The following is a 21868-nucleotide window of genomic DNA, read 5'->3' as shown; positions in this document are numbered from 1 at the left end:
GTATTATTACGTCCATTCTCCGTTGCCTATTCGAAAAACGCGTGTCGATGATTTATCCCATAAAGCCACTAAGATTTAAAAACAGGAGATAATGTTCGTAATACCATCGATGTAGCCTAATAATGAAGCATTGTGAAACTCCAGCTCCGTGGAACTCAAAGTGATGAAAATTGCTGTAATAGGCCTATAACAGGCAATATGTTGTAGGCTTACAGGAGAACAACAGACCTGATGCTGCTGTAGTGGGATATCCTCCCAGCAGCAATCACTCCCCATCTTTACACCTGATAAACAAAGATGGCTGAATTGTCTTTGTGTGCAGACAAGTGGAGCTTATTTGCTGAACACCTCCGTGTCTGTCTGGACACTCCCGACAGCAACTGTGAATTTACTGTCATCAGACTAATCAGCGCACCATTGATTTTCAACTGGGTTGTGCCGGTTTCACCGGGGCGGTCTAATAGCTTTGCCGCTGGTGCCATCGGCCCATGTCGAACTCATACAACCATGTACCGCTGATGGATCTTTTATCAAAGAAAACAAAATAATCAGCAACGTATACACACAGGATATTTTTATTTATTCCGGGTCAATATGTAAACAGCCAGTGGTGAGTAATTAAACTTTAGACACGGTAGTAAATAAATAGGGACATAGGCTTCCTCTGTGAGGTGATCGATGAAGAGAGAGAGGTGGTTGAAGTAGGGAGAGGAACAGAGAATAACGACTGAGTCTTTGTGATGCCGCATTGATCGGGGTGAAAGCCCGAGAGAACCGCGAGGTCTCCGCTCACCGCCGACCCGAGCCTGCGCAGCACGGCGGCAGTTTGTTGAGTCAACTCCCACGATTCCAAGTAGATAATTGGTCTGCGACATTGGTGGCAGAGGCAACCCGGGCACCGCGATAAACACAGCTGGTGGTTGGGAGGAGTGTCTGCATCCTTTTATTTTCACAAATTTCAGAAACCTTCACAGCAAGACCTCTGACAAAAGTCTTTTTTTTCCCGTCGTTGCGTTTTCAGGTGAAGGCACCAAGGGAGCATGGGGGAGAGAGACTCCCTGAAAGCTTATTATTAACGGGGAAAGTTACATTGGAGCTGTGTCGGAGGACGACTGGCAGACATGTCAACAGTGACAAGGTTTAATCTCGTGCTCTGGGTATTGGGGAACAAGGCAAATGTCATCCCTGGTGGATTCCATCTTCCTCTGCAACGTGTTCACAAGTTTCAAATCCGCTATTAGTATGGTGGGGTGCAGCTGGGGTCTCCCAGCCCTTAACAACAACACCTGCCCCTGTGTTACAGTCGGGTGCTGATTAACGTTAACGTAGTCAACATGCAGCACTATTACTCAATATAAAACAAAATAAGACCTAAAACAGGCAACATCTAAAATTCATGGAATATATACTTTCTTTGATTAAATCATATAAGGCAAGCCAGAGAAAGACAACGCAAACGAAATAAATGTGTCACTGCAAAGACAAAAGAATTGCATAGCATTAGAATATAAATGTAATCAGTTTCTGTGCGTGGAAAAAACAGGTTAATGTAATTTGCACTTTTAAAAAAATGAGACAGTCGTGGCAACGTGTCAAAAAACATGTAACAAAACAGATGCAACCTAGGTTTATTATTAGAAGTCTTCTGACCCTTAAAACACTTACCCTGTTAACAAAAAACCTGAACCGGCCTCCCCCATTTATATATTTAACCACATTTTTTATAAGAGAAAATAAACATTTAGAGTGTAATTTTTGCAGCATCTATTTTGAAGTGACGTGTATAATCAGGGTGGGTAGAAGAGTCCCCTGACCCGTGTCTGTGTGACTGAGCCCCCGGCAGGCCGGTCCCTGGGGCCGGGCCGCTGCGCACACAGCGGAGACTGTTTGGAGGCGCAGCCGTCTTTCTGTCAGCAAACTTCGGGACATGTTGGGGAAACACTTTTCTAGTAACCCAGAAGCTCTCGCCAATTTATCACCAAGGATAGACTGTTCCATCAGGATATCGAACAAAACAGCAAAAAAAATAATCACGCTTTTTTCAGTTAAAATTAAGATGTTAAACATCTAGGGTTAGAGTTTATAGGTTTGTGGGATTGCAAAAGCCATATGTTATCAGGTGTTCACTCGCTAAACATCCTATATATGTGCGTTAAAACTATTAAAAACCAAATGCATATTTTTAGAATTTGCGGAATTATATGTTTTGTCTTGTAGACAGATATCACTTTATTGTCAAACACTGCAAACATCTCTTCTGTTAGTACAATCCTTTCTTTTGTTTTCATCTTTTTGCAGACAGCAATTTAATCAAACTGTGACTTCATGCCCCACTATTTGCAAATTATATAGCACCTCTAAAACATAAAGGCACAACATTTCACAAACAAGTTACATGGACCTTGATTACGACGGTAAACACGCGCAGCATGGGTGAGCATCACATCACGGGGCGGAACCGGAGACTGCCGCTCCAAACGTCGGAGACAGTGAAGAAAGAGAGAGAGAGAGCTAGCGAGAGAGAGAGAGAGAGAGAGAGAGAGAGAGAGAGAGAGAGAGAGAGAGAGAGAGAGAGAGAGAGAGAGAGAGAGAGAGAGAGAGAGCGCTTGAGAGCACGGGATAAGGAAGACAGGTAGGAGGGTGAGGAGAGAGAGAGGGAGAGGGAAATACATGACAAATCCACTGCCGGTCTCACAGTCACAACACGCCATCTTATTGTTTTGGGAGGATGGAGACTAACAACAGAGATATGTTGGTAGTAGAGCACATTCTTAAAGGTAACACAGCCACCATCATGCGCTGGTAGCAAATGACTGGAATGACCCTGCAAAAACTATGCTCATAGGGCTACACTACATGAATTGCAATCCCGTTTTTACTTGATACATGTTTGGAAAAGATCTGGGATTAACTATCTTTAGCCATGTTAAAGCAAGGTGTATTTTGCGAGCTCGAGAGGCTGGCAGGTGTGCATAGTATGATTATGGCTGCTCTCCGGAGACGCCCAATGTTTTAGAGCAGCAGAAGTCCACTACAGCTCGCTCTCTCACCACAATGACACACTACTGTACTCTCAACATGCTAACGGCGGTACACAAACCTGTACAGGGAAATGGGGAAGGAGTGAAAGAGCGAGTGTTGGTCGTGGTCGGTGCTTTTTTGGCCACCTGGACCCTCTTGTTAAATCACGAAATTTGAGTTGGTGGGTTTTTAATGATGACTTTATAAAATGCTACAATTGATTGACTTGCTAGGTTATTTAAATGTTAGAGAGATATAAAATAATACTTCTATTCAGCGGCGTAACAAGGACTTGGCGGGCCCGAGTGCAGATCTCACCAACGGGCCCCTTACCGACCTATCGTCAGGCGAAATTATTGAGTTTTCAGTTTAGCGATGCGCAAGGAAATTTAGGCTACTCATGATGTACAATTAAGGGTAACGACTGCTCCTTCTATGTGAAGATAGATTACGGTTTTCAAAAGTGAACGGCTCTGACTCGCGAGTCTCTGGCTCTAGATTATGCTTGCTACAACACGGAATGAGTATAATGGAACAGTCAGTCATGAGCCGACGTATCTGCGACATTTGAAATAGAGCACAGAGATGAGAAGAAAATCTGATCATTTACCAAGGCTTATCCGACGTTATGAATGACGTTTCGATCTGTCATGTGTGCTATCTGGGTACTAGTAAAAAAAAACTGTCACTTCGATGGTGAATATTTGATTTTTTGTTCGTTAAATATGCTAGTTTACATTTAGTCTATCTAGCTTCAGCTATTTTCCGACTACATCCTGCACATAGTTTACTATATCTAACCTGGCCGCTGCCTGGTAGCCTAGGCCTATATGTGCATTTTTATGACGTTTAATAGCCATATGTCAACTGCATACACCAGACAGTAAACGTTATGTAATTATTAGCCTACCCTGGTGGCTGAGTTTCACACTCATTGCTGTTGCCGAGCTGGGGGTCAGACGTAGCGTCCTCTTCAACACGCTTCGCCACAATCCAAATGAGGATAGTTTTGACAGCTTTGCCCCACTTACAAATTGCTCTTTTCGTTCCTGCCGCTTTCTGGAGCCACTTTTATGTTAAAGGGCATGGCATGGGGTAGCCTAATTCGCTTCAAAACGCTAATGCAACACAACTGTAGTATCCCAACAACAACTGTCTGTGGTATTCCAACAACTGGATGGGAACAATCGTGTGTGGGTGGGCGGGAATCTTTGACAACAATATTACCCAGACATCCTTGCTATTTTTCGAGGGCAATATTACTTAATAAAAACGACATTTGTTTCATTCAGCAAAAGGCAAATGAGGAAAAATTAATTATTTGCTGTTGTTAACACTGACTGTTTTTAAAATGTTTATTGGGCAGGTGATAGCTCATAATTCTGAATAACTGACACCATAATTGAGAAATGTTTGCGAATTGATAACACTGGATCATATGGGATCTTCAACTTACGGTTTTACAGCGGTGCAAGGGGCCCGGTCAGATTGCCTCAAGGGGCCCGGTCAAGTTGTCTCACTTTAACGGTGAGATCGAGGACGGGCCCCCTTTCGCCACGGGCCCTAGTGCAGCTGCACTCCTTGCACTCCCTATAGTTACGCCACTGCTTCTATTTCAATGAAGCTATGCTCCAATCTGATGTGGCTCTGTAAAGGACGCATGCCTGTCCGTGATTGTGGCTGTGAGTCACTGGCGTGTGTGTTTCTGTTGGGAGCTAATCTTTATAAACATCACCACCACAACTAGGACAACAAGCTGTTCAATGTTTGTATGCCTCACCCACAACAATCCTCCAGTAAAAACAGCATCCTGGTCACATGAATATGCAGCGTAGACCGTAAAGCCCCAAAGTCATGAACTATAGAGTCTGTGCTGGAAATGTCTGCACAAAATTAAAAAACACAAATTCGTAGATGTATTCTTCTGTCTTTGGACACATCTATTCCCATCCTAGTAGACACGTCGACTGTCAGCTTTTTCGCTTAGCAAAGTTTACACAGGAGCACTCTAACAAGCAATATCTAGTGGAGTCAGTGTCTGTTGTAATTGGAGGACGTGAGGACGAGAAGGCTGCCTGAATGATAGGCCAGTGCCCGACATTCGATGACGACTGTTGAGATTGTAGTGATTATTTACTGAGAGGAGTACAACACCAGATGAAACGATGAGAGGTTTCAGCAATGTTGGCGCTGGGAGGACACATAGGTTGGAGGCTGTTTCTGCATCATTATTACCCATGATGAACGAGAACACTCTGTTTCCTTATCTCTCTACCAATCCTACTTTACAGATAACCTTAGAGAGAGATTGAAAGTGTATGAGAGAGAGAGAGCGAGAGAGAGAGTAGGGGGCGCAAAGGGTTGAAACAGAGGTAGAGAAACAGAGGGATGAACTGTGGTGCCGAGACAGAGAGAGGGAGAGATAAAGAAAAAGAGAGAGGGAAGAGAAAGAGAGTCACAGGCTCGTGAACAGACCATTAGAGAGATGGTAGCTCAGGTCAGGCAGAGGGGACCCCAAACACCCCTGTTTCCACAGTGCTGCAGCCACCATCATCTCATAACCACCACACACACACACACACACACACACACACTCACACACTCACTCACACACATTATAAATATATAATCGTTCCAAAGCCTTTACACATTAGAATTAGCCAACTGTCTGCGTTAGGCTACTGGTGTAATGATGAACTTTAGTTCAAATGCTTGAGGAATTGTATAATTTCGGGAATCTAGTTACTTAAATTAGATAGTTAAGAGCTCTGACCCCTATACGCGCTCATGGGCGCTAATGCACGCGCTATCCACTTTACGGATCTGTCTGTGGATCACGAATCACGCAAATACCTGTAATTCTTCCCTGATTCCAAAGGAAAATGCAGGCATGTATTTAAAATACTGCATAGACCATACATTAGCGGTGACAGTCAGTCTTCAGTGGGATTTTATGGCATGGGCATACATAATTATGTAGAGTCTTGATTTGGATCACTGAATGTGATGTAAACACAGAACGATCATGTAGGGAGGGAAGGAACATCATGGCAGGTGCACCAGCGGCTGGATGCCTGCCGGGCCAGCATTCATTCAGCTGAGAGTCTCAGTCTGCTAAACTGAGTTCATTCGAGATGTACACCAGGCACCAATAATTATGACTGTTATGAAAATAATCATATTCTAGATTTAAATTGTCTGTACCTAAAAAATATTTAAATTACTAACTAGAGTTAACTTTACCAGAGTCAAAATTGTTATGTAATATTCTATGTTTCAAAACAATTTTGAGAAAGGTTTTAAAAACGTTCGCCGGTGGCACGCTTGTAGCCAAGACTGTGGCGTGCCTCTGCTGGGCCAAACAAGGCCCAGAAACTAATCTTGATATGTTTAACAAGCAGCTCAAGGAGAAGCCTGATAAATAATAAACGACCTTTTAGTGGATCCAATTTATGAAACATTAACTGGGGGCCATAATGGAGTAATTAGTTGTATCTCACGTTGGATGTTATTGGACACTGCTCTTCTGAATGAAAACTTTTATGGCTGGCCTGATTCGAGACACAACGGAGAGCAATTTTCTGTTCCGCTGTGAGCCGTGAGGCGGGGAGAGGGGTGGTCTTGATCTCTCTCTCTGCCACCGGAGCTCGACGGGAGAAGGGGATGTCCAGATAGAACACCCTGTTTATGTAGTCCCAAAAGTGTATCAAAGCTCAGATCCACGGAAATAAAAGAAAAGTCAAACAAAACAAGCATTAGACTGCATAAAATAAAGTATGGACAGAGGAAACAGGTGAGGCTTTGTCTAGGTGGTTGAGGTAGATCGATATCTCGGCTTGCAAGCCCGGAATCTTGCCCGTTTTCCTCCAGCACTCTACAGATCATCTTACGGCCTGTAGACTGACTGTCGCCTGCACTGCTCTGATAGACAACCTGCCTAACCCCCAAAACACGGAATAAAAGAATATGTCCTCCATTTCTACGTGAATAGAGAAAATAGTATGTGAGGCTAGTGAATTACGTTGTTGTCGGTTTTAGGCCAATAGGACAAATAGCAATACTACGGTCGTTGTTTAGGCATATGGGTTTAATCCCTGATATTACGCACTGTCTGTTGTGTCATTGGAGAATAATCCTCCCCACAGTGTAGACTAGTTTACACGTCACACCAGGAGGGTAGACCAGTGAATAGGCCAACAAAACTATGAACGCAATGGCAGTGGAAACGATAAATTAATAAATGTATATTGCTTCTCACAAAGGCCTAACTCGTTTTCAATTAGGCTAATTAGCAAAGATTTTTACCTGAACATAAAGTGCAAAATACATAGCCTATATTTTTTCCTGTAGATTCATGCAACACATTGTTTAATTTCCAAGAATTCGGGAAGTGTTTAAGAAATAACATAGCGTCTTTGAACGCATTAAACAGGAAGTGATTCAATCAGATGTATTGATTAGGTTTCAGTTCATATGGATGTCATAATAGGAGCATAGCCCTATAGATATAGCACTGCCCCAGGGTAAGTCATTAAGAATGTTCATGAGGCATAGGGACTACATGCCTTTAGTCTTCTGGCTCCATTACATGTTTAAAATGTAGCCTACTTTAGGCATTTGCAGACGAGTTATGGCTGTTTATCATTAGCCAGTGTCGTTTTTATGGTCATACAGCTTTGAGTTGTGTATTACATAGGATAAGGGGTCAATGGTTAGGTGAATATGGTGCGAGTTATCGGAAATGCAAATCTTTGCCATTTTCCTTCTTCAGGATCTGTATGTAGGCTATACGATATGTTTGGGTGGTGTGTGTGTGTGTGTGTGGGGGGGGGGGGCAAGAAAATTGCTTTTGTTTACCAATACTTAAATATGTTCACTACAATGCAATGACTGCGAATGCACTTACGACGGAATGATCCTCTACAGTGTTAATGTACTAAGTGGAGGTCGACCGTTGCGGTTCATTTCCAAATATCATCTTACCAACTCGAGCTGGAGAGAGAGTGAGAGGGTTAGTTTTCAGCCAGGCGATAGGCACCACACAAACAGCATATAACCTGCAAAGATTCCTTTATATTTTAAGCATTGTATAGTTCTAGAGGTTGTGAAAGTTCGGTTTAAACATTAGTAACACAACAACAGAGAACAATAACAGTGACTATGGCATGCAGCAATTATATTAAACCTATGTTATAATCATTACTTTTCTAGACTTATAGGCAGCATTTTACATTGCAGTGATTTTAAATAGCCTATAGTAGGCAAGCCAAGAAACTGTGAACGTAAATGTTGCTACATGGCTCTTATCACAGACTGTATTATAAATAGGCCTGCAATATTAATTTGTTCCAAAAATAAAATAAAAAGGGGTTTGGAATAACTGGTAAATAAATCATATAGCCTTCACATATAGGCTTAATATTATTCAAATAAGAAATCGACAACATCCAGTTGGATTGTTGCTGTGTATGTTTCTGGGATGGGCTATGCCTAATTCCTCACCTCATATGTTTGTTTCGAATGAATCACAGGTTTCATCTAATGCACCGTCAGAGTTGTGAACCAGAGCCGTGGATTGATTGATGTGAACGTTGTCCCACATACGAGTCCTACCAAAATACACACACTAAATAACAGAGAACAAATTGCTGTACGCACTTGATGTGATGTAATGGAATTTAGATAGCAGGCTTGCAAAACCGATTCATTGTAGCTTAGGCTAATTACTGCCAACACGCGAATTTAGTAGTAAGGCGATAACAATAATTCAACGCACAAACAGCATCCTCAGTTTATACCCAATTCAGTGCATGCAAAACATTGTGAGGCAGATCAGGTTCCCCACAACTCCGGTGATGGCCCCTTGAACAAACTAGTCCACCACATAAACATGCTACACTATTTAATGTTGTCCGATAATGCATGGCCTGAAAATATCTGAAAATGTCTGTATAGTTTCTGTTGGATTATTGCCTCTAAACCTTCAGGCCAGCAGGAATGGAAAAGCGCTTGAATACACCTCCTGTCAGAAGTAGCCTTTAAGCAAAAACGCATGCATACAGAGTCATTATTGCCTATTTGGATTTTGGTTGACAAACTGATATTCAAACTGAGCATCAGTCAAGCGTGCAATCTTCAGGTGAGCAGTGGGATCGATCAACAAACAGAACGAATGCAGAAACTTCAAGAAGTCTCCCTGACGCGGGATTGACGGAATTTTAACGAGGAACCCCATGGCAGGTGACACAGAAGGAGGTGAAGATGTAGCCCTAAAAAATACACTTAATTCTCAAATTAACCATAAATACATTTCAGTTGGTTATCGATGATGGTGTTGGTCAAATGGTAGCCTAATGTAAAAGTTTTGTTAAAGCAACTGTGGGTGAGTGTGCATGTTGCCTTTAACCTTGTACTCCAGTAACGGCCAACTTCACCTTGTAGTCAAACATAGTGCTTGCATGCAACCATTAGCCAAGGTTGGCCAACTCTGCGCGCACACGTAGGCCTACACACAATGTTTAAGGTAATACAAAAATAAAAAAGACTGAAAAAAGTTGTGTGCCAGTGTAAGATTTTGTACATCAATATCCGGGGTCATTTTTAAGATTGTCACCCTGCTCCATAGCCCAAATCAATAGACATATAGGTCCTATCTACGACAACAGACAGGTCCCAAAAAATCACCAACAAACACAATGTTCAGATTCTTTATAATTTACTTGATTTTTTACTCAAAATATGTTTACCGTTTGTTTTGTATGCCTATACTATTTTAATAATTAACAAAAGTCTTTAGCCGTGTTATTCTAAGCTATGTTTACGCGTATAGGCCTATAGGCTATAGCCTACTGTCGTTTTTCTAATATTAGACTTCAGTTTTGCGTTGCAAATACATTTGAGATTTTAGTCTATAGTCTACCATATTTCATCACAATTTAAATCGATAAATTATCGTACATGATCTCATAAGATGTTCTGGAAAAGTAAACCTGTGAGGTCAAGTGAGAATTGGAGATTCATTATTAATTGATACTTGAAAAACACGCATCAGCATTCAAGTCCGTGCATTTTATAATAACACAAATAAAGATCACATTCACTTTAAGATAATATTGCAATGTCATATTAAAAGGATTTGGGCTCCGTTGTTTAAGATCTGTAGTTTTTACGGAAATTGAATTGACACCACTTTGCACTTAAACAATCGGATTTCGTCATGGCTGCGGGTTGTTTGTTTAACCCGACAGCTCGGTGCACCAAGTCGCACGCTTTACACTCATTAAAACGATTATTCACGATCTGTCGAATGTTTTCTTGTTCGTTCACACGAACCTCATGCACAGAAATGCAGCCGGGCTACAACAAATCCTTCACCTCTTGTAGTCGGTGATGGCCATGTAGCCTGTTGCTTTAAGTGACACGTAGAATGAGTTGACCATGCAGGCTATTTGCAGAAAACTTCAACTGACATTCCAACATTTAATTACTATTGATGTGGTCCTAAGTCGGACATGCTTGAACAAAATAATGGCGATCTGAACACTTTACAAACACAGAAACACACACACACACACACACACACGCACAGACACACAGAGATAGAAGGCGGTGGTGGAGGGGTATAGAGAAAGAGAGAGGTGAATTAGCCACATAAAATAATAACACAATAAGCATTTATTTAAGACAATGTGGATTCCAAAATTACAATTAGACTTCAAGTCATTGAGTCTCCGTCGAATAAGAGCCTCAGAGTTTGTAGCCTACTAGATTGGATCCTGATTGAAATTATTGAAATAGCTTTGTCTGCACCTTGTCCATTCAACCTCCTCATGCTCCTCCAACCATTTTCACCCTGTCGACCACGAGCAAGGAAGATAAGACTATCAAACAAGTATCAAAGCATGACATCCGAACTCCTAACTGCTTTAACTCTCTACAAGATTCTAGCGCCCCCAGTCTGTCGATTTAGGACCTACACGCAGTACACAGGACAAAGACACAATCTTGGCTGACAATCCCCACTGCAAGAAAATGAGAAGACAGCCCTTTGGTGGATAGGCTACTTCCGCGTTCTTAATCCAAATTTAGACTATGGCTTTTAAAATGAAGATTTTTAATACGACATTGATCGTAGCTAAAATAATAATCTAGTGTAATCATGCTTTTATGCATGCAATAATAGGTTAACGGAAAATTATTCGCAGGCTGTTGTTTTTATTAATATTATGAGTGTGTTATTATAAATTCCCTAAATTATTAAAGCCTTTCCTATTGTTGCGTTGTTATGCTTTGCTGTGGTGTTTCCGTTGTTAAAATGACAGTCGAGTTTTGAGGTCAGATTTAGTTCTAAGGCCCGTGCTTGCGGCACCTCAGAATTGTCAGTTTCATCACCTTTGTCGGCTAAGATCAAGTGTAGCCTACATCCTCCTCTTGCTCTGTCTTAACCGACTCTAGCAGTGTAATCTTATGAAAGTCCGTATTTGTGCGGGTTTCAAGCTAAATCTTTTCCGAAGAGTAGCCACTGTAGCACAGATCTAAATGCATAAGAGTAATACATTAAAGTCAAATTTAAATGTTGCTTCCCATTTAACTTTAGCCTGATACGTGAAGGTATGAATTTATAGGACCCTTACAGGATATAGTTAATGGTGAGTAATTTAAGATAGGGCCTATATAATAACAATGATCCAAATTATCTAGGCCACTATCTTAATATTACAGACTACTAGAAGAACAAGCCGGTCGTACGTTGACAACATTAGGCATATTTTGATTATAACACATAAACTATGAAAATGTAGGCTAACATTTTATTTCACTATAACGACACAGGCAGGCTTAGGTTTATGTCCCTGTAGCCTCAGCCCACAGCCAGTTTGAAAACTGAACAAGGCCTATAAGGTTAGAATACCAGACAGAAGCTACAGGGTTGTTTAGAAAGACATGCGTACACATGTAGCCTATCACTGGGAAGGAAACTAAATGACCGTTAGGCCTACTGTTTATTTGCACTGAATAAGCATTAAAACTCAAAATCAGTTTTTTTTTTCAGAGACACGCATGGGCTTGGTCAGGTATAGTGTCTCCAAAGACACTATACCTGCCGGTATGCAATCTGAGGTTACTCAATCCTAAAGACCATAGGCACGCAATCCCTCAATTGACGCTTTGTTCTAAATGATACAGAATACTCTTTGTGGCTCAGGTGTAGGCTATTGGTTGCTAATTGTGTCTGAAACGTAAAATACAAGCTAATAAATAAATACTTATTGTTGGTTTCTTGCGTCTTGATATATTTAAATGTAGGCCTACTTCTCTCAGGAAGGTCAAGTATCAGACCTTACTAAATGTCTCAATAATAGGTAATGATAATAATACTAAAAATAATAATATATATATTTTTTAATACAATGATTAGCCTATTATCGTTATTGGTATACAGCTATAAAAAATGTACAATTATTTTAGCCTAATAAGAGAAATAAGAAATATTTATTATCATTATTAGTGATAGTAGTAGGCCTATTTTTGTCAAAGTTAATATTTTATATCTAAAATGGGCTAATCATACATTTTCACTTCCTTAACAAAAGGTGTTTGCTTGATTAAAACATTCAAATATTGAAACGTTCATCTTAACACAAGGCACTCTAATTAATACAATTAATTAATACATTAATACAATTAATTAGATTGCATAATATTGTTCTTGCTTAGAACAAATAATAAATAGTTGACCAATGTCATTGTTTGTTGGCATATAGCGCGTTGGCATACCCCTCCAAATCTTCTGTTAACATATTGGATCAAATAAACTTCAAATTGACAAATGAAGTAACAATAAAGTATGGGAAGATATGTCCCTTGTACTTTTAACCCAAGCCCTTTAGTCATTGTCTTTTGAGTGGTCACCCCATTTAACATTTGAACGATAGCATCTTGCGAGGGAGATATTGAGTTCCACCGGCCCATTGTGAAAAGCAGTGAGGTTATTGCATTACAGTTGGACTCATTTAACACGATGCCTCTTTAGGAAATGAACAAATTGTTGGCCGCGTAGAGCTGAGAGTTGAGCTTTGTTGTGTTTTATTGTGGATACAAGCCTGACCACCAGGTCTATTCTATTTCTAATGAACACAACTAATTGTCAGCAGAAAGGGAAAGGCTACAGATCCTGGCCTACTTGTTCAAAGTCAATACAGAAGTGCATCTCTTTCCCATAAACATCATAAGGTAAGACAATACATTTTCCTCAAACAAATGGCGGACAATGGTTGACAAACCTCTCTAAGAAAGGATTTGTCTCACAGTATCTCTATCGCTCTCTTTCTCACTATGGCGGAACAATTAATACACAATAGCCAAACCATCAAAAGCCTCCAATATAGGATGCTAGAGGGAGTAAGAAGGAGCACAAAAATTCTCACAAATACCGGTTTCATTTGTATGTTCTCAAAGCATCACATACGGAAACAAAATATGAACTGGCCTTCACGAGCCCTGAAGCACAGCAGCATAGCAGAGCATTTTTCGTACAACTGTACAGCGCATGCATGTAACTTCAATTAAGTTGATCATAGGCTACTAGTCGCGTGGATCTACCATGGATTATTTCCTTCACATATAAATAGACGTAGGCCAAATGAGAAATGAGCATGTGATATAGTTTAGTGACAGTTTCCTCTAAAAGACGGACGGTGTATAGAAAAGTCCCCCTCGGACAAGGCCCAAGTCACAGCCACCCAGCCTGTCGCCCATACAGTCCACGCTCAAAGACATGCAAAAGAGAAGCCAAACGTTTCTCTATCATAAAGGAATGTTAATAAAGACAAAGGTTGGATAAGAACGTAACCTATTCTTTTATTTTTGATCGATTAACAGTTTAAGCGACAAACACGGGAATAAAGACCACAATATCACAACCATGAAATTTAAAGAGACGACATAAACAATCACTCCATATTTTTATGAGGCATTTGCTCAACACGGGTTACACGTTCGCAAAGTTAACCTATAATTACAATAGGTATTGACATGTCACTAATTACAAAAAAGAATGCGATCGGGTGGTGATCACATACAGTAAAATATGCACAACACAGGCCAGAGGCATTCATTCATTTTGTCCCCTTCCTATCTGCCCTGTCTTATGCTGCTGCTGAAATACTGAACTCTCGAGTATCATCTAAACCGATTCTTTGGTCCAAAAAGTAACAGTATCGTGTAGAAAATATAAATGATTGTATCAAGTACTAATTGTTCCTAATGGGAGAGAGGACAAAATAATAAGAGCCATAGGTTGGTATGGGCATTCTGCATTTTTTGAAAACACATTTATTTGAAAATGAAAACAAAAATTAGTCTTTAATTTTTCACAAATCATATTTCCACCACCAGTGCACGCATGATATACGTGATAATACTGCAAACATGGCCACTGGTGGCTGATGTGATGGTATTAGATATTTTTAATATTTAAAAAATTAGGCAAATCTGCAGACACTATTTAAATACACATTCTAAAGGTAATGCCTCTTCAAAAACCTATACGTTTTTCTCTTTTTTTTTCATCACATTGCACGTTGCTGACAGTGGAACCATAAACACCTCCCCGACACTTGACATATATACACAGAAATAAATGCAGAATATCAATAAAAAATACCTGGACTTCGGGCTGCTTTCGTTTTGTTTTCTCTTTGTTCTTAAGTCTCTCTTTTATAGGATATTTTACAAGGTAAATGGGTGTAAAATGTTCACTTACAGTCTGCTCCATGTGGATGTTTTGTTAGTGTATAAGTGGATTTGAAGATGAACCTTGATTTTGATGTGTAAAGTAGTCAGACAGGCCTCCGGACAGTCCTGAAGAGAAGCTGGGAAGGGAAGGCCGTAAGGAATCGCAGGACAGGGACGAGGGAGCCTGCGGGGAGGAGGAGGAGGTGGCTCGAGCAGTCATCGTGGTGCTACTCTGAGACGTCATGGACGGATGGGGGACGTGGGGGAAAAAGTAACTTGTCTGTCCAGCTAGTAGGTTAACGGAACACGGGTTTAAAGAGTATGTCCCGGAGCAGGGCACAGATAGACCACATGGCACGGAGGCCGCCAGCGCCGCTGCTGTGAGGTGATGAGTGGCGTAAGGGATGTCTCCATTTACCAGTCTGTCAACACTCAGTCCGTTCGAGGAAGGGAAAGAATGGTTGTTCCCCAAACTGTTCTGAGTCAACATTGTACTGTAGGACATGGGGTGACTAGGATAGGCTGATGATGTGCCGTTGTAGCTCAGGGCACTGCTGGCCCTGGGGTGGTGAAGAGACAGAAACGGGGACATAGGCCAGTATAAAGACCCTGCCCGGTCCATAAAAGTGAGGCCAGAGGTTAGGCGAGCGCCCCGCTTAAACGCCAGCTTGGCCCTAGATGTTGTGGATCTCCTGCGAAGTTTGCCCGTCGTTCCACCGATGAAGACATCATCACTTGAGGGGTCAAGCATCCAGTAGTTCCCCTTGCCCGGGTCATCGTAGTGCCGCGGGACTTTAACGAAACATTTGTTCAGACTGAGGTTATGCCTGATGGAATTCTGCCAGCCCTGCTTGTTCTCTCGGTAGTAGGGGAAGTTTTTCATGATAAACTCGTAAATACCGTTCAGCGTTAGTCGTTTTTCCGGGCTCTGTCGGATCGCCATCATAATAAGAGCGTTATAACTAAAAGGCGGCTTCTCATACTTGCCGTTTTTCTTTTCTCCGTCTTTACCACTTTCCCCGTCTTTGCAATCCTTCTTCTCATCCGTTTTTTCCTTCTCGTCGTTGCAAGTCGATTCCTGGTTGGAATTGTTGTCACTTTTAGTGCAAGTGTTCTCCGACTTAGTGTCCTGTAGTGCAGGCTGAGACATCTTCTCCTCTTCCTCGGGGACTGGTCGGTGGTTATCATTTAGGACGGCTTCAGGCACCAGGCTGTTTATACTGAACGACGATTTAGGAATCATTTTCACTTCTTTCCGTTCTCCCATATCCAACATCACACGCAAGGTATAATGGCAGTAACCAGCAGCACAGTTGGGTCTCAATCTCTATCGCCGGCAACTCTGCAAATAAAAAACAACTATTTCATGGTCTTAAAAAACACATCGATAGGAGACAGATAGCTACAATTAATTACGGAGCCACAGACACTAAGCTGTAAAAAAATTGGTTGAACCTTTACAGTGCGCAGCCAACCACAGCACCATAAGTATTAACGCGTCCTCCTAGGTTTCAACCAATCGTGGAGCAGTTCTTAGCAGTTGTCCAAGTGCGCAAGGATACACACACACAACCTCCATTGCAATGTAGAACGCACTCACCCCCATCAACAAAGGCAGTTCCTTTACCTCGGACCAAAAGCATACCAAGAAAATAGATCACACCACCTAAATCCATGTCACTGCTTCTGATATTTCTAGATTGCTTACCCAACATTTCTTAGCGTCACAAAAGCGTGTTACAGACCGTGGGCGATAAACACAAGAGAAAAACTGTAAAGTAGCCGCCGAAAAGAGGTACTACTTTATGTCTCAAACAAAACTATAACAATTTGTTAGCATACAGCATATTTTTATTTGCTTATATTTATGTGGGCCTGGTCTATATTTTCACGTGTTGTATGCCACAAATAAATGTGTATCATGCCATGATAAGTACTGTTAAAAAAGTACACTATACATTTAAAGGAACATATAACGTATTATGTGTTGGCCTACACGTTTCCTTGCCCCCCGCCCTTTATCTGAATGGAAGCCTCTCCAGTCAGACGCCTTTAAAGTCCTTCTATTTGTACCTAAAGATTTAGTTGAAACATACAGAAGTCCTTACTAATGTTGTTGACATTTAGATATGAATCCAGTAAAATAACATAAATACAACGAATTTTCCAAAGATATAAATAGAGTTTAATCAGAAAGTAAAGCATTAATATAAATGCAATGTGGGAAAGAGCAACTGTAACAAATGCTACAAAATAATAATCCATTAATAATGCATCTCTTGTATGGATCATCATCTAAATACTGACTGGTAACAAGAACCCAGAGACAAATTTGTCTACAATTGTGTGAACTGTAAAATAGCTTAGGCTGAACATATGTTGTGCAACCAATAATTGCCCCCAGGGTGGGGTCTTGACAATAAGATATATTACACCTGCGAATTTAAACATTCGTAAATCATCGCATTCCATTCCTCCTTATTCTCGCATAGTAAATTTGGCTATAGGCTTAAATCCAAACGATATCTGTATATAATACTGGGCCTCAGAATTGACACCCATTGTGGGTTCAAAGCATGTTACATACAATTGCAGAAACCAATACTTCCAATAGTCTAAAGGTCAATCTAGGCCAGCGTTGCATTGTTTTTCTTCGTCTGTTTAGGTACATTAATATGTGTGTTTAATAGGATGTGCCACAAACTCACAAACACACAAACACAAGCACGTACGCATAGACACGTTTCCAAACAGTTGGAGCGCGGGCGCATGAGAAAGAGAGAGAGACAGAGTGAGAGAGAGAAAGAGAGAAAGAGAGAGAGTTGAGGGGGGGATGCGTAGGAGAGAGACCTACAGCCGTTATAAATTCCCACACGGCTACTTTTCTGGCGTGGACATATTGTTTATGCACTTTTCATATAGATATCAATGTCATGGTAAATGTCATGGTAACATCCTGTATTTTAATTCATATAGTAATTAGGACATTGTTATTATGCTTGCCGGCTACAAGGCCCAGTGATTGTTTCAACTCAACCGAGAGTTGACCGTCTTTCCTTAAGCTATAAATGTATCCTTTTCTGGTATAGGGTTTGTGTCTTAAGAATAGTTACTAACAATGGCCAATTACAGCATGTGATCAAGTGTAATGAGAGGATTTTCTTTACTCAAATTCCCAAATATTAAAATCTCAAATAGTAGCATTAGTAACATAATTGATATAAGACATTACAGTGTGAGTAATAATGTAGTTGGCTGAATGCCAATACCATTAAGCTTTTCTTGTTATGATTTTTTAAATTAACGATAATGCTAATGATAGATACTGCAAGGCATACCAGGCTACTTTTACTATTGACACCTACAAAAGTAATAACACATTGATCAATTAGTAACAACAACATGTAACAACGTTTAAGAATATATTGGACACTTACACATAATTTTACTAAACTAAAAATTATACTTTTTAAATGCAGTTATGGCTATGGAAGAAGGAATTACCCGTTTGCCATCCTATTTGTAGTCCTGTTAAACTTGCTAGTAATATATGAAAATGTAACTTTATGAATAGCCTACAATTTTAAAATACATGTTTTTTCCAGGTAGGCAGTACACAGAGTGGAGCAGTCAAGTTGGGAAGGCACAAACGCTTTTCTATCGTTTTCTCATGTTAAACGCTACGTCCATCTTTCCCAGGGAGGGAGAATGTGATTTTGGAAGGCACCAGCGGGACCGCATCACTTAGTAAGAAAGGTCGCTTGTCAACGCTATCCTTCAGCACAGCAAACCTGCATAAGAAAACAAATAAAGTCGTGGACGTGTGTTTTTATACGTTTGAGGGTAACAATCTAGAGAAGAAAAAACACATCCATCTACCATCAAATTAATCAATTACCTTTCAAACCTTATACACAAATCTCAAGTATTTTCGTTACATTTAAGAAATGACTAAGGCAACAAAAGAAAAGTTTATAAAAAGCGAAGCAAGTGATGTTGTGTAGCCTACATATGTATGATTGAACCCAGGTTTACAATAATTAGAATAAATCAAGCCCTCCCCCCTCTTTCTCTACCTCTCTCTGTTCGAACCAAATTGGGTGCAGAAAAATCTGATTTACGATGAATAAAAACAGAACATAAGAAGGTGGTGATGGCTAGTAAGACATGGTTATGAATGCAACACTTCAAATTGGATACGAATTTGAATGCCCATGTCACACAATTTTGAATTCCTAACTAATGTTACATCACTATAACTTTCAATAGGAAGCATACATTGTGTTTTCCAAAGCCACGCTATACAGATATTATTATATTATTGGAGACGTTATTATCGAATATCCGATTTTCATTTGATATATGAACATCTTTCAGTGATTCTCAAAAAAAAGAAAGACGCATGGCGTCAAAGGAAAACTGAAAAGGGATTCATTGCTCAACAAGTCTGTCGTAGGCCTAATTCCTAATATAAACCCCAAAAGTTTACAATTACATCTTTCAAACACACATTTTACCTGTTGGCCCTAAATACCTTACTATACTCAGTTTAGTTGTAAATTTATTTGAATACAATGACGAGGCCACTCAACAAGCACTGCACAATATTTATAAACATGGCGTTCATGTAAACATGGTTATTATACACTTCGGGGCATAAATAATGTCGTGAGGAAATAAGACACTGGAAAACAGAGGCAGACACGGCTCCCGTTATTCAGAGGCATGGTTTTGGCCATGTATAGGGCTACATAGCCCTCTATCGGTAGACAAGAGAGAAAGCATGCTTTTTGATACTAGCCTAGGTGGACTGCAAAGACTCAGAATTAATCGGATACAAGGCACACATTTGATCAATTCTATTTTAACAAATAAAGCATTAGACCTAGCCTCCTTGTGAAATAGAAGAAAGTGGAGCTTATGGCCTAAACTATTGAGTTAGGCCTATAGGCCCAGTGTCCTTTGTCATATTAATATTCATTACCAGACAGTGTGCCTATATTACGATCATCCATGCACGTGTTTGCTGATCAATGTCGATACCTGTCTTCAAGCTATTATCTTCGGCATTGTTTTAATAATAGGCAAATGTCATCAAAATGAAAATGTGAAGTGAAAGTGAATTAGAATTTATATGGCTATGCATGTAAGCATATAGGTGTAGAAAATAGTGTAGAACTATTGTAGAAATAATGCATATTTCCAATAATAAACTCAACTACACATCTTTTTTATTACATTATTCTGGTTATTATAGATATTATTATCGCCAGGTTTGTTGTCTGAATGGCAGTCTACCAGTAGGCTGCACCGTATAGCGTCAATAGTCTTGTAAAGCCTGAGAAACAGTCAACATGCAGAAGCTCCCCACGGTCTATCCTGAATTGTAGGATAGCCTACATTGATGTGTAGTATCTCGGATTGAAACATGGGCCAGTTTGATATATTAAAGAACTACGTTGTTAGGAAAATGTTGTGCTATGCTTAGCTGAACAGGACCTAAATAAGGCCCACATTTGAAATGGAACAAACTATACACAAACATGGACAGATCAACATAAACTTTTGTATGCAGCCTAAGTATTATTTTTGTTTGCCATAGGCGATATGCTGTAGGCCAAAAATGATTGCAAGATCGAATCTGGGAAACAGATAAGATTGTCATTACAATTTCAGGAGAGCTGTAGACCTGAAAAATGAAATTAGGGTCCAACATTATTAATAAATGTTGTCAGTGTGATGGCTGCCCCGGGGAATATGTGTTTTCCGGATAATTCAATTTGTTCCGTGCTACTAAAGGCGTTTGTAGCGCAACAGTGGGGATACAAACATAATTCCACTAGCTCCTTTCAGCAGTGGGATTCGTTGGATCTTCTGCTGCAGCTTTTGTGAGCCGTGATCGGAATTACAGATATTGAATGATAACGCATGCGGCTAACCAAAATCTGCGTCGTTATAGGTTACTATAGAAATCTTTCCATAATTAACGAAAATGTACAAGCCATTGTAACCAGAAGTATGATAATCTGAAAAACAAATACAGAAACGTAGAAACGTAGCCTATGACAGTGCCTAGACTAGTATAATGCATAGGCTGCATCTACAACAACAATAATAGCCTACCAATAATGACATTATACTGTGAGAATACATACATTTGATCCTTCAAATATTAATTAGTAAACAATTTCCTTTCATTCTATTGTGTATTGAATCAGCTCCTAAACGTTTAATTTATGAGAATGCTCAGTAGGCTAGGCCACATCCGTGTTAGTAATCAAATGTATTATTGAACTATATTGCTCGGAAGCACGTCTCTGCAAATTTGGAAATGTCTTAACGTCCTAAGGCTCCTAAATGATCATGAGTCGCAGAGTTTCCCAAAACAAGATTTCAAGAAGCAGTTCTTCAAATCTTTTTCATAATAATGGGGGGGAGAAAGATAATGAGTGGTCGTTAAGGACCAAAAAACTTTTGGATGGGCCTAGTTTAAATCTGTAGTCTAAATAGGGCTAATTTACCAATGATTCACAATAACGTATCGCCATAAACTTATTCCTCGACTAGAGAAGAAATCGGAAAACACTCGTGACGTGAGTACCATGGGGACAATATTCAGCAACTGATAGATAACCTATTATCCTAGAGGATAGTTAAGGCTTTCAGGCGAAGGTTAACCCTGGAATGAACTTTTGAACCACAATCTCGATGTTTAATCCAAAGAAAGGTCGAAGATGGGCTCATTGCTTTGTGCGTGCCGCCATCTTGCGGTTATAGTCTTAAGTAGCTTTCACAGTTCAAGGACTTCACCCAAAAACACACAGCATCATATAAAATTGTAATTTATTAATTTGGAAAATTATTTCTACAAAGTTAGTGCAATGTATAACCAATCAACATTCTCCAACTTGCTTAGTTCATCAGATCTTGAAGTGGAAAGATTATCAATCATATTCCTTATTTGATCTTTGGTGTAATCTCTTAGTGTGAGGACATTCAAAGTTAAGCATTCCATGTATGTTTTTGTCAAGCTAAATAATCCCAGATACAAATGATGATAACAGACATGATTAAAACATGCATGTCTATAGAAATGTTGTCGCAAAGTATG

The 21868-nt window shown here is 40.1% G+C and overlaps 1 protein-coding gene across 1 annotated transcript; it reads right to left on the bottom strand.

Annotated features, from left to right (window-relative positions):
• Positions 1-13898: 13898 nt before the first annotated feature.
• foxg1a (forkhead box G1a) lies at positions 13899-16250 on the bottom strand. The gene has a single exon (XM_047016665.1). The coding sequence runs from the start codon at positions 16031-16033 to the stop codon at positions 14810-14812; it is 1224 nt and encodes a 407-aa protein (XP_046872621.1). The 5' UTR covers positions 16034-16250; the 3' UTR covers positions 13899-14809.
• Between the last annotated feature and the right edge of the window lie 5618 nt (positions 16251-21868).

Source organism: Hypomesus transpacificus, chromosome 3, assembly GCF_021917145.1.
Source record: "Hypomesus transpacificus isolate Combined female chromosome 3, fHypTra1, whole genome shotgun sequence".
In the NCBI taxonomy this organism is placed as follows: domain Eukaryota; kingdom Metazoa; phylum Chordata; class Actinopteri; order Osmeriformes; family Osmeridae; genus Hypomesus; species Hypomesus transpacificus.
This window is presented reverse-complemented; position numbering and strand designations above follow the sequence as displayed.